Source organism: Anguilla rostrata, chromosome 18 (genome assembly GCF_018555375.3).
Source record: "Anguilla rostrata isolate EN2019 chromosome 18, ASM1855537v3, whole genome shotgun sequence".
Taxonomy (NCBI): domain Eukaryota; kingdom Metazoa; phylum Chordata; class Actinopteri; order Anguilliformes; family Anguillidae; genus Anguilla; species Anguilla rostrata.
Window position 1 is genome coordinate 29137804 of NC_057950.1, and position 14561 is coordinate 29152364.

Below are 14561 nucleotides of genomic sequence, written 5' to 3' on the forward strand. Positions count from 1 at the left end.
CACAGGCACCGCACGTGCGTTATACACACGCACACACACGCGTTATACACACACACACACACACACACACGCGTTATACACACACACACACATGCACCGCACGTGCGTTATACACACGCACATGCACGCACACACACACACGTTACATATACACGCACAGCGTTCATGTACTCTGGGGTTCGGGTATAGTCAGCACAATCTCAAACTGTCGTGTATTCATAGGTTCCAGTGCCCTTTCTGACACGTCCTCACACAAAAACAGCATGTGTGAGAGAGAAAACAGAAGATCACCCCAAACAAATGTATCAGATGTGGCACACTGGGGGTGCTGCTCTACTTCAGCAGCAACGCAGGCTTCAGCTCATCATAAAGTGCTACAACGCAGGACTGAAGCAGCCCACTACACGCCACGCGGCACACAGCATATGGCACACGCCGCACGGCACCAATGCAGTATTCATGTTCCAGGGCCCTCCAGTGCGCCCATTTTAGGAGCATTTGCTCCTGAAAACTGAACTGGAAAAATAATTTCGGAGCACATCTGCCGATTGGGATGTATTAGTGTGCTCCAAAATCTTTCATCTTAGGAGCATGTGTGCTCCTTGGATAAAATGTGAGTGTACAGCCGTGTGTTTGCTATTAGTCGCTGGTCCGTCACCTGCGGTAACCGCAGATTTAACTCCGCCCACACACACGACAGCAGCCCTGTGACCGGACTGGCAACTCTGTAGCTCAGCCAGTGAAAGCACAGCTGTGAGTCAGGCCTTCCCCAATCCTACCCGGTAACACGGCCCACCAATCAGGTTCCACAGCACAGCCTGCCTCTGCCCAACAGGCTCCCTGCTCCACAGCTAGCACAGCGCTCACGCTCTCCTTATCGATTAGTAGGGCTTGATACGAGGGGGATTTAAAGACGCGCAGAAGGAAATGCTAATGCTAACGTGACTCGGGCTGTTGGGCTTCTGCAGGCACTCAGACAGGCTTTTCCACATGGCCTGACTTTACGGGTCAGAACTGCTCACGTTCAGCCAAAGACCAGCTACCTGGGTAGAGTTACTACCTGATTTCAGAGGAGAACATGACACACACTCACATCCTGGATAACCAACACCTTTACTAGCTCCATACACCCATATATTCATGTGTGCTACAGCCGTTAAGGATTAAAACTGGCAACCACCCAAGTGCAACTCCTAACTACTACCTGTCACTACTAGCTCTTTTTAAATCCTCTAGGTGCAGATCTACACGTGTGGCAGTCTGAACCCAGCGCCAGTGCGGTAGGGGAGGGCTAGTCTGAACCCAGCGCCAGTGCGGTAGGGGAGGGCTAGTCTGAACCCAGCGCCAGTGCGGTAGGGGAGGGCTAGTCTGAACCCAGCGCCAGTGCGGTAGGGGAGGGCTAGTCTGAACCCAGCGCCAGTGCGGTAGGGGAGGGCTAGTCTGAACCCAGCACCAGTGCGGTAGGGGAGGGCTAGTCTGAACCCAGCGCCAGTGCGGTAGGGGAGGGCTAGCATGTGCGGCTCGTCTGGAGCTGGAACCCCGTGTGCGGTGTGGCGTGCGTGTTCTCACCCCAGCGCTGCACACCGCCCAAAAAACACAGAGCAAACGCTGAGGCATCAGAACGGGACAAGCGCCCGGGAACCCGAGCCGCTGTGATTGTGTGTTTTGGAGCAGGACGACCGAGAGAATGAGAGCATCTAACATCCCTACAGATCAACACTCACACACATACACAATCACACATGCACACAGACCACACACACACTCGCACACATACACAATCACACATGCACACAGACCACACACACACTCGCACACACGGACACTCACGCACAATCACACACACACTCACACATACACAATCACACTCACTCACTCACACACACACACGCACACAGACCACACACACACTCACACACACACCGACACTCACGCACAATCACACACACACTCGCACACATACACAATCACACTCACTCACTCACACACACACACGCACACAGACCACACACACACTCACACACACGGACACTCACGCACAATCACACACACACTCACACATACACAATCACACTCACTCACTCACACACACACGCACACAGACCACACACACACTCACACACACACACGGACACTCACGCACAATCACACACACACACACACATACACAATCACACTCACTCACTCACACACACACAATCACACTCACTCACTCACACACACACACGCACAGACCACACACACACTCACACACACACACGGACACTCACGCACAATCACACACACACACACACATACACAATCACACTCACTCACTCACACACACACAATCACACTCACTCACTCACACACACACACGCACACAGACCACACACACACTCACACACACACACGGACACTCACTCACTCACTCACACACACACACACACACACGGACACTCACGCACAATCACACACACACTCACACATACACAATCACACTCACTCACTCACACACACACACGCACACAGACCACACACACACTCACACACACACACGGACACTCACGCACAATCACACACACACACACACATACACAATCACACTCACTCACTCACACACACACATCACACTCACTCACTCACACACACACACGCACAGACCACACACACACTCACACACACACACGGACACTCACGCACACACACACACACACACACATACACAATCACACTCACTCACTCACACACACACACATCACACTCACTCACTCACCACACACACGCACACAGACCACACACACACTCACACACACACACGGACACTCACTCACTCACTCACACACACACACACACACACACACGGACACTCACGCACAATCACACACACACTCACACACACAATCACACTCACTCACTCACACACACACACGCACACAGACCACACACACACTCACACACACACACGGACACTCACGCACAATCACACACACACACACACACACACACACTCACACACTTACCCAGCATTACTGCATCCACGGCCCCTCCCCCGCAGAACTCGATCAGAATCTGCAAAATAAAATAAAAAAAGAGGAAAATAAATGACTGAGTGACTCTTAATCCTGCTTCCCTCGGACCGCTCAGAATTACCCAGCCAGACCTCCGGCAGCCCGCTATTAACCTTCCGCCAGACGCAGGTTATGAAAGCGATCCCGCGGTTCTGAGTTCTGTCTGACTGCTGGACTGCCCTCATGCTGACGGTCAATAAACGTAATCAATAGCACTGAAATGTGTTTAGTTACTGCAGGCTGTTCTTTAGGCCGGGCTCCGGTACACACAGGTGACCTGCCGGATGAAGGAGCATGCTGGGTATTTAAGGATGCAGGCGCCTCCGTATTAATGACAGGGACAATGATGTCACTGGATTTCCACAGAGACGACCCACAGTTTTGCGTGGCATTCTGCCACCAGACATTCTATAAACTGACCAGATATTCAACTCTGGGTGTTTAGCACCATCTCTGTCCCATGGAGATTCTACACACTGACCAGATATTCAACTCTGTGTGTTTAGTGCTGACAGCCCCAGTGGAATCTAAGCTGACCAAGTTGTTCAGGAATATTTAGAAAGGGGGCATAGTCAAAGGGTCATCCAAAGCTGACGCAGCAATTTCGGGAGAGCCACAACGTCCTCGTACAACCAGGATAGAGCACCGTGAGAGCTGAATATCTGCTCACAGTTTAGTGCAGCGATCGACTCAGCATTTCCGTCTGCTGCTCAGAGAGCGTCCGAGCCCTCGGTCGCACGAACAGAAGCACCGAAACCAAACGACCGCAACGCCTGCGGACCGAGGAAACGAGACAAGCCGCGGTTTGGGCGGAAAGCTCGACTCGGCGAAGAGCAACTCCCAAAATACCGCACGGTGAAGGGTCTTAAAGCCCCTTCTCTTAGCCGTCACTTTACAGTACGGACATTTGGCTAATGCTTTTAACCAAAGCGACTCACTAAAGGGGCATTTAGCACGGTTAGAAAACCACCGCTAGACCTACGAAGTGAGGCAACTCCTGAATAAGAGCCATAGAGATGCGCTATCAGGCCAAGGCCCCGCATACTGAGAAATCCACCCGTCATTGCCATAGAGATGAGTTATCAAGCCAAGGCCCCGCATACTGAGAAATCCACCCGTCATTGCCATAGAGATGAGTTATCAAGTCAAGGGCCCGCATACTGAGAAATCCACCTGTCACTGCCATAGAGATGAGTTATCAAGCCAAGGCCCTGCATACTGAGAAATCCACCCGTCATTGCCATAGAGATGCGCTATCAGGCCAAGGCCCAGCATACTGAGAAATCCACCCGTCATTGCCATAGAGATGAGTTATCAAGTCAAGGCCCCGCATACTGAGAAATCCACCCGTCATTGCCATAGAGATGAGTTATCAGGCCAAGGCCCCGCATACTGAGAAATCCACCCGTCATTGCCATAGAGATGAGTTATCAAGCCAAGGCCCTGCATACTGAGAAATCCACCCGTCATTGCTGTAGAGATGAGTTATCAAGTCAAGGCCCTGCATACTGAGAAATCCACCCGTCATTGCCGTAGAGATGAGTTATCAGGCCAAGGCCCCGCATACTGAGAAATCCACCTGTCATGTTCAATCACACCACACACCTGTTCCACAGGCTTATCCCTGACAGTCTGCAGGTAACGAGCCCAAATTTACATGACAACAGGCCCGGTCGGCCTGGGACAGAGGCAGACGCCGCTGAGGACCAACGGTTAGCGAGATCAGGAGCAGAACGGCGGCTGGAGGTCTACGAAACAGAATCATAACGCACTTCCTCCCAGCAGGTCACCAGACGTCTATTCCTGGAAACGCAACTAACTCTGGAACCACACAGCAGAGGAAGGCGGGCTGCTCGATTAACAAAGGAGCCGCTGGAGACACACCCGAACCCCGAAACAGTGACTCACTCACAAATTCACTTTCCACTGACCAGTTCCACTTTTCTGCCCAGAGCTTTCAGGCAAGGCTTTGCAGTCTATAATGTGTCTGCATATCTCTGCTGCTTGCTGTACTCTTACGTAACTTATAAATGACTAAGCGTGCGCTGAGCAACAGCACGAGCACTGAACTGCGAAGTGTTTGCTCTCTTCCTTATTTCCCCTTTAAATGGACATTCGTCACACTGAATGGTTTCAGACCTTCAGACAAAATGCAATATTAGACAAAGGGAAACTAAATTATTTATTTATTTATTTCATTTTTAAAAAATGTATCAAACACCCACATCATCCATGTGGAAAAAAGTAATTGCCTCCTTAGTTACTCAATCAAGCAATTAACCAAATTTAATTGATAATTAGATTCAGCTGATTTAACACAATCACGCTTGATTGCAGCCAGCCCTGTTAAATATAAACCACACTCACATTGAACCACCCATCAGAGTGAAGTAGTCCCCATGAAGTTTCTGCAAGCACACTATGCCACAATCAAAGGACATTCCAGAAGAGATGAGAAAAAATATGATGAAATGTATCAGTCTGGAAAGGGTTACAAATACATTTCTGGGGTTCTGGAACTCCAGAGAAACACAGTGAGAGAAAACTTGGAACACTGGTGAATATTCCCAGGAATAGCTAACCTGCCACAGTTTCTCCAAGGGCAGAGCGACAACTCCTCCAGAATGTTACAAAAGATTCCAAAAGAACATCCAAAAAACTGCAGGCCTCTCTAGTCTCAGCCAAGGTCAGTGTTCATGACTCCACAATAAGAAAGACACAGGGCAAAATGAGATTCATTGGAGAGTAGCAAGGTCGGAAACCACTGCTAACCCAAAGAAATATCAATGCTCATTTCACATTTGAAAACTAGAAATACCGCCTCGCGGTTGTATGCCTCCGCCAACCAGTAGCCAGTTTGGATATAAAATGTCATCACTTCATCAAGGCTTCATGCATGTGATAATTCACTCCTTCCCTGGTTCCTTTTCCTGGCTAGATTGACCGTTTATATATAAAATGTCATCACTTCATCATTTTATCCTATTAGACATTTGTGTGAAACTTTGTCATTATTAGCATATGAATTCTTGAGTTATGGCCAAAAACATGTTTTGTGAGGTCACAGTGACCACAGTGACTTCGCCCACCAAAATCTAGTCAGTTCAGTTCTTGAGTCCAAGTGGACGTTTGTGCCAAATCTGAAGAAATTCCCTCAAGGCGTTCCTGAGATATTGCATTTACGAGAGAATGGGATGGACGTGAGGTCACAGTGACCTTGACCTTTGACCACCAAAATCTAATCAGTTCATCCTTGAGTCCAAGTGGATGTTTGTGCCAAATTTGAAGAAATTCCCTCAAGGCGTTCCTGAGATATTGCGTTCACGGAGAATGGATGGACTGAGTCACAGTGACTTGACCTTTGACCACAAACTAATCAGTTCACCTTCAGTCAAGTGACTTGTGCCAATCTGAAGCAAGTTCCTCAAGCGTCTGAGAACGCGTTACGAGAGAAGGATGGGCGGAGTCCGTGCCTGACTTGACCACCAAACGCCTGTGTCGCGGGGCATATAAAGCACCTGATGATCCAAGCCTTGGGATTATGTCAAAAGTGGAACTTGTGGATGGTCCCATTATGTCTTGCATAAAGCAAATACAGAATTTCACAGTAAGAACATCATACCAACAGTCAAACACAGTGGTGGTAGTGTGATGGTGTGGGGATGCTTTGCAGCCTCAGGTCCTGGATGACTTGCCATTATTGAAGGAGCCATGAATTCTGTTCTGTACCAGAAAATTGACAACGAATGTCCGGTCATCTGACCATGAGATTGTAATGAGTAATTTAGCTATGCAGCAAAATCATCCAAAACACAAAAGCAAGTCCACATCTGAATGGCTGAAAAGAAACAAAATTAAAGTTTTTTTTGGAGTGCCCTAATCAAAGTCCAGACTTGAAGCCAATAGAGATGCTGTAACAGGACCTGAAATGAGCAGTTTGTACTCGAAAACATTCCAGTTTGTCCGTCCGTTTGTAAGTAGTTCTGCAAAGAAGAGAGGGCTAAAATTTCTCCACAGTGATGTAAAATACTGTTATCAAATTGTAGGAAGCGTTTGGTTGCAATTATTGCAGCTAAAGATGGTGCATCCAGTCATTAAGTTTAAGGGGGCAAGTACTTTTCACATGGGTGATATGGGTGCTTAATAACTTTTTTCATTGAACAAATCACATAATTTATAAAATGTGTTTTGTTTTTACTCAGGTTCCCTTTGTCTCTTCTTACATTTTTTTATAAAGATCTGAAACCATCCTGTGTTACAAATATGCAATAACAGAGGAACCAGGAAGGGGACAAATACCTTTTCATGCATTGTATGTAGCTACACGCGAAGGTGTATAGTAATTTGCTACTGTATGTATGTGCAACACACAGTACTACTGACCTTTTATGCCAGTGGTGTCAAACTCGTTGCCATGGAGGGCCGTGTGTATGCAGGTTTTCATTCCAGCCTCAGATCTTGATTATATAATTAGTTAAATTATTTGCTGAATTAGGGATGCAGGTTTGTGCACAATGGTGACCCGACGTCTATGGTGACCCGCATTGTCTAAATAAAAATTTTCTTATATTCTGTGCTTCAATGCAGTTAAACGCATATGGCTGAATGAGTAATTGGACTCAATTAAGGCAGCATTAATTGGTTGGAATGAAAACCTGCATACACACGGCAAGGAGAGAGTTTGACACCACTGTTTTATGCCATAAGTGGGAGTGTCTTCACTGTTATTTCATGTTTACCGAGATTTCGTAACAGGGCTGGGTTTCCTCCGGATCGCCTGCTTGGGTCTCTGATCTTATTTGCATACTGTGTGTGATTAATGGGGAGAGTATGTGCCTGGAGTCACACAATGGGGCTAAAACGCACACTAAAGGTGTGCCTGCTGGCCTTAATCCATGTACATAGAAGCCTTTGCATATACATGAACGTATATATGCAGTTCCACAGGTATCTAATGCACTGCACTGCAATCTCAATGTTCTTGAATACGATTCAGTATGAGGAGTGTAGGCCAGTCTGTTCAGGCCGTCATGCTGTATTGTGTTGTGTTGTTTAGGGGTGGGCTGAGGTGCTGTATTGTGTTGTGTTGTTTAGGGGCGGGCTGCTGTGCTGTATTGTGTTGTGTTGTTTAGGGGCGGGCTGAGGTGCTGTATTGTGTTGTGTTGTTTAGGGGCTGGCTGAGGTGCGGTATTGTGTTGTGTTGTTTAGGGGCTGGCTGAGGTGCGGTATTGTGTTGTGTTGTTTAGGGGCGGGCTGCTGTGCTGTATTGTGCTGTGTTGTTTAGGGGCGGGCTGAGGTGCTGTATTGTGCTGTGTCGTTTAGGGGCGGGCTGCTGTGCTGTATTGTGTTGTGTTGTTTAGGGGTGGGCTGAGGTGCGGTATTGTGTTGTGTCGTTAGGGGCACGCTGAGGTGCGGTATTGTGTTGTGTTGTTTAGGGGCGCGCTGAGGTGCGGTATTGTGTTGTTTCATTCGGGGGCGGGCTGCTGTGCGGTATTGTGTTGTGTTGTTTAGGAGCGGGCTGAGGTGCTGTATTGTGTTGTGTTGTTTAGGGGCGGGCTGCTGTGCTGTATTGTGTTGTGTTGTTTAGGGGTGGGCTGAGGTGCGGTATTGTGTTGTGTCGTTAGGGGCACGCTGAGGTGCGGTATTGTGTTGTGTTGTTTAGGGGCGCGCTGAGGTGCGGTATTGTGTTGTGTTGTTTAGGGGCGGGCTGCTGTGCTGTATTGTGTTGTGTTGTTTAGGAGCGGGCTGAGGTGCTGTATTGTGTTGTGTTGTTTAGGGGCGCGCTGAGGTGCGGTATTGTGTTGTTTCATTCGGGGGCGGGCTGCTGTGCGGTATTGTGTTGTGTTGTTTAGGGCGGGGCTGAGGTGCGTTATTGTGCTGTGTTGTTTAGGGGCGGGCTGAGGTGCGGTATTGTGTTGTGTCGTTTAGGGGCGGGCTGCTGTGCTGTATTGTGCTGTGTCATTTGGGGGCGGGGCTGAGGTGCTGTATTGTGTTGTGTCATTTGGGGGCGGGCTGAGGTGCTGTATTGTGCTGTGTTGTTTAGGGGCGGGCTGAGGTGCTGTATTGTGTTGTGTCGTTTAGGGGCGGGCTGAGGTGCTGTATTGTGTTGTGATGTTTAGGGGCGGGCTGAGGTGCTGTATTGTGTTGTGTTGTTTAGGGGCGGGCTGCTGTGCTGTATTGTGTTGTGTTGTTTAGGGGTGGGCTGAGGTGCGGTATTGTGTTGTGTCGTTAGGGGCACGCTGAGGTGCTGTATTGTGTTGTGTTGTTTAGGGGCTGGCTGAGGTGCGGTATTGTGTTGTGTTGTTTAGGGGCGGGCTGCTGTGCTGTATTGTGTTGTGTTGTTTAGGAGCGGGCTGAGGTGCTGTATTGTGTTGTGTTGTTTAGGGGCGCGCTGAGGTGCGGTATTGTGTTGTGTTGTTTAGGGGCGGGCTGAGGTGCGGTATTGTGTTGTTTCATTCGGGGGCGGGCTGCTGTGCGGTATTGTGTTGTGTTGTTTAGGAGCGGGCTGAGGTGCTGTATTGTGTTGTGTTGTTTAGGGGCGGCCTGAGGTGCGGTATTGTGTTGTGTTGTTTAGGGGCGGGCTGAGGTGCGGTATTGTGCTGTGTCATTTGGGGGCGGGCTGAGGTGCGGTATTGTGTTGTGTTGTTTAGGGGCGGGCTGTTGTGCGGTATTGTGTTGTGTTGTTTAGGGGCGGGCTGAGGTGCTGTATTGTGCTGTGTTGTTTAGGGGCGGGCTGAGGTGCGGTATTGTGTTGTGTTGTTTAGGGGCGGGCTGAGGTGCTGTATTGTGCTGTGTTGTTTAGGAGCGGGCTGAGGTGCTGTATTGTGCTGTGTCATTTGGGGGCGGGCTGAGGTGCGGTGTTGTGTTGTGTCATTTGGGGGCGGGCTGAGGTGCGGTATTGTGCTGTGTTGTTTAGGGGCGGGCTGCTGTGTCATTTGGGGGCGGGCGGTGTGGACGCCGGTCAGGGACACAATGGGCCTCACACTGGGCTCAGAGAGCTGGGCGGGGATCAGAGAGGCCGCCGCCAGCCTCTCCCACGCTGTAGACATAACCTCTGCCCCGCTCAGCCACATCCAGCGCCCGCCGACTCCACCGCCATATTTACACAGCGGCTTCCTGTCTTACAGCACTGCACAGGAAGACTCTGCTCTACTCAGTGCTAAAACCAAGACTCTGCTCTACTCAGTACTCAGTACCAAAACCAAGACTCTGCTCTACTCAGAACTTAATACTAAAACCAAGACTCTGCTCTACTCGGTACTCAAACCAAGACTCTGCTCTACTCAGTACTCAGTACCAAAACCAAGACTCTGCTCTACTCAGTACTCAGTGCTAAAACCAAGACTCTGCTCTACTCAGTGCTAAAACCAAGACTCTGCTCTACTCGGTACTCAAACCAAGACTCTGCTCTACTCAGTACTCAGTACCAAAACCAAGACTCTGCTCTACTCAGTACTCAGTGCTAAAACCAAGACTCTGCTCTACTCAGTGCTAAAACCAAGACTCTGCTCTACTCAGAACTTAATACTAAAACCAAGACTCTGCTCTACTCAGTACTCAGTACCAAAACCAAGACTCTGCTCTACTCAGTACTCAGTACTAAAACCAAGACTCTGCTCTACTCAGTACCAAAACCAAGACTCTGCTCTACTCAGTACTCGGAATACGGAATTCCCCCCCAACGTATTTCAATTAACAAATATCTCACTTTCCTAGATCTCCACGGTAACAGAGAACATAAATCTTCGCTGTCTTTCTGACTCAGAAAATCAAATGTGTGGCAGGCAGAATAAACCTGCATCTTAATCAACATACCCTTTGTCTGACATTCTGAAAAGGAAAGGAAAAAAAGATTTGGTGTTACAGTAGATTTGTTTGTTACTGAGAAAACGGCCTTCTGTCCATTTCCGGAAATGTCAAAGCAATATTTCTATGTAAGTAATGAAAATGACTATCGACATTTAATGGTAAGGGACAACGTGCAGCTCGGCACAATCTATACTACTTCTTGTCAACCAGTGTGAGAGTAGAATGCTGTCTGTACGCTAGCAGACGGAGGGGAGAGTAAGGTCAGTTCAGTCATTATTCATCTTTTAAATAATATTCATTGTGACCACATACTGGTCATTCCCCAGTAAATTAAATGATGCTAATTATTTTCCAAATAATCAGCTGATGTGTCGGTGGTCCTGACTACTGTGATTTATTGAACTTGATTGGCGGGTATCAAATAAGTCCCTAATATTCAGCGAATCATACACTGTAAAAAAACAAACAAAGAAATCTTACTCCGTCATTAAAAAGGATCAAAATCCCAGCAGATGGCCAGACAGGATAATACGTTATGATACCAGCAGGTAGGCCTACCTCCTCTCAATCTCCTCTTAAAAGCCTATGACCTCATGTTCACTGTTGGTTATTATGTATAAAACTTCAACAACAAAAAACATTTGTTCTTTTATGCAGAAAATAATGTGCATGTGCAAAATATCCAATGGCAATCCAATAACAAACATGATATAGTTAAATGTCCCATGTGAAAGAAATAGTACACTAAGCATATTTGAAACTTCGGTTAGACTTCAAGTATTCTTAAGTATAAAATAGTATACTTCAGGCATACTTCAGAGTACTATTTTTTCACATGGGGCTTAATTAGCAAAATTACTATTTTGTACTTGAATAAACTTCTGTCTATGACAGTTCCTTTATAACCCAAAGAACCCTCCTGTACTGATGAACACTGCCAATGTTTACCTACGAGCGGCTCCAGGTAGAGGATCAGGTAACAGGTAAAATCAATGCACAACCGCACTGCACAATCACCATTCACACAGACGCCAACAGGAGGAGGAGACGGCGAGAACATCTTAATAACCACACAACTCCGGAACAGAATAATTTCTTCCAACGGTTTACAAACCTGTGACGGCTGTGTAAACAACAAAGCGAAAGGTTTCACACAAAGACCAGGTGTGCAGGCGAAATCCGCCTCTTAACCTCAGGAGTGATGTGTACACACAGACGTGATAGCATTTAAAACTATCCCCGCCTGGCATTAACTGCAACAACAACCAGCAGCGCTGGGGCCAGCTTTAATTCAGCAGGTTCAGAAAGTCCAATTAAATTCAGGTAATACATTTAAATACATTTGAATAAATTTAAATACATTTTCAATTAATCAATCAAATGAATGTAAATTATTTTTTTGACCAAAATGACGGAAGTGAAGTGAAGTTAAACTGAATTGACCCTCATCTGTACTATGAAGCATGTGTACCGATTTTCAGTGCGTACCGATTTTATCAAACTGAATTCACGTTTCAGATCGCCTTCATCTGAGGGTTTATTTATTGTAAGCTGCACTTCAGTAATTTTAGCCGCACGCAGATTATACTCTGCGCACACGCCAGCGGTGCTGGTTAATACCGCTCAGTAAGTGAAGTGTGCCGTAGACCCGGGCGCAGCTCTGATTAATTCATGAGCGCTTTCACTGGCCGAGCGCGGACTCCCATTATCCCCCCCCCCCACGGGTCTCCCATTATCCCCCCTCCCCTCCCTCATTGGCCGAGCCGGGTCTCCCATTATCCCCCCCGCTCGCGCGGACCGCAGCTGAGGTCACCCGAAACCGGCCGGGCGGGGCCGCGGGATTCGCCGCCAGGGTTCGAGAGGCGGGCTGCTCGGGTCAGAAACCGCTAGAAAGGAAATAACTGGCTCTCCTTTCCCTCCCTGCTGGTGACTTCATCACTGAGAGCCGCCTGCCCAGGGAAACGGTCACATGACTGAGGGGCTGAACTCAGCGGTTCTGATACTCTGTTACTCACAGTACAGGCGACGCATTAGCTCTCCTCACAGAGCGCTAAGTAGGTTAGCGACAAGAGAAATCCAAACCAGAACAAAGACGCAAAGACAATGACAGCACTCCATTTTACTGTTTACTCTCCAAATCCTCTGAAACGGTCTGGTCCGAATGAAAGCAGGACAGAAGAAGAACCATCTCCATCTCTACCTCTCCATCCCCATCAGTCCATCTATCTGTCCATCTCCATCTGTACACCTATCTGTCCTTCTCTATCTGTCCATATCCATCTGTACACCAATCTGCCCTTCTCTATCTCTCATCCCCATCAGTCCATCCATCTGTCCATCTCCATCTTTACACCTATCTGTCCTGCTCTATCTGTCCATATCCATCTGTACACCTATCTGTCCTTCTCTATCTCTCATCCCCATCAGTCCATCCATCTGTCCATCTCCATCTTTACACCTATCTGTCCTGCTCTATCTGTCCATATCCATCTGTACACCTATCTGTCCTTCTCTATCTCTCATCCCCATCAGTCCATCCATCTGTCCATCTCCATCTTTACACCTATCTGACCTTCTCTATCTGTCCATATCCATCTTTACACCTATCTGTCCTTCTCTATCTCTCATCCCCATCAGTCCATCCATCTGTCCATCTCCATCTGTACACCTATCTGTCCTGCTCTATCTCTCATCACCATCAGCCCATCTATCTCCATCTTTACACCTATCTGTCCTGCTCTCTGTCCATACCCATATGTACACCTATCTGTCCTTCTCTATCTCTCATCCCCATCAGTCCATCCATCTGTCCATCTCCATCTTTACACCTATCTGTCCTGCTCTATCTGTCCATATCCATCTGTACACCTATCTGTCCTTCTCTATCTCTCATCCCCATCAGTCCATCCATCTGTCCATCTCCATCTTTACACCTATCTGACCTTCTCTATCTGTCCATATCCATCTTTACACCTATCTGTCCTTCTCTATCTCTCATCACCATCAGCCCATCTATCTGTCCATCTCCATCTTTACACCTATCTGTCCTGCTCTATCTGTCCATATCATCTGTACACCTATCTGTCCTTCTCTATCTCTCATCACCATCAGCCCATCTATCTGTCCATCTCCATCTGTCCATTTCCATCTGCCAGCCTCTCTGTTTTACCCCTGTAAGAGCAGAGAGATAAAAATATATGGACTGCCTGCTCCTCCTGGAAACAAATAGCAACCTCGGGAGCGACGATCAATCAAATTTTCAAAATATTCATAACTCAAAACACACACGTTGCAGTCATTTGAATGCTTTTAGTGGTAGGTGAAGTTTTGTTGAAGGATGTGCATTGTGCCTTTGGCTTCTTTTCCAAACAGTTTTATTTTATCTGCCCTGCAATGGTGCCAAAACGAGCCACCGCCTGTTCTTCACACTACCGAGTTTCTCATCCACCGTTTCTGTTTAACGCATCACGAATAAATGACAAGGAGCTTGATAACGTTCAGCAGCTCATGCTACTTCTAGCTTCACACCTTCACACCTTTAGTGGAGCGGCCAGTCCCAAACTCTGAGAATCTGCTGTGGCTTCATTTCACACGAAAACAGCCAACCAGGAGAGCAGCAGAACGGTCCTGCGGTTGACTTGGTTAAGATGTTCCGCCCCCACACCCCCACCCCCCCACCCCCCACAAAGGCCATTACGTGCA

General features: G+C 47.9%; 1 protein-coding gene across 3 annotated transcripts in view; it reads right to left on the reverse strand.

The window, feature by feature from the left end:
• The window catches only part of slka (STE20-like kinase a), a 54812-nt gene that overhangs the window by 24685 nt on the left and 15566 nt on the right, over positions 1–14561 (reverse strand). For all 3 annotated transcript variants that reach the window (XM_064317161.1, XM_064317160.1, XM_064317162.1), the window contains exon 3: positions 3003–3051. In XM_064317161.1, coding sequence (XP_064173231.1) covers positions 3003–3051 — 49 coding nt within the window. The remainder of the gene's footprint in view (positions 1–3002; positions 3052–14561) is intronic.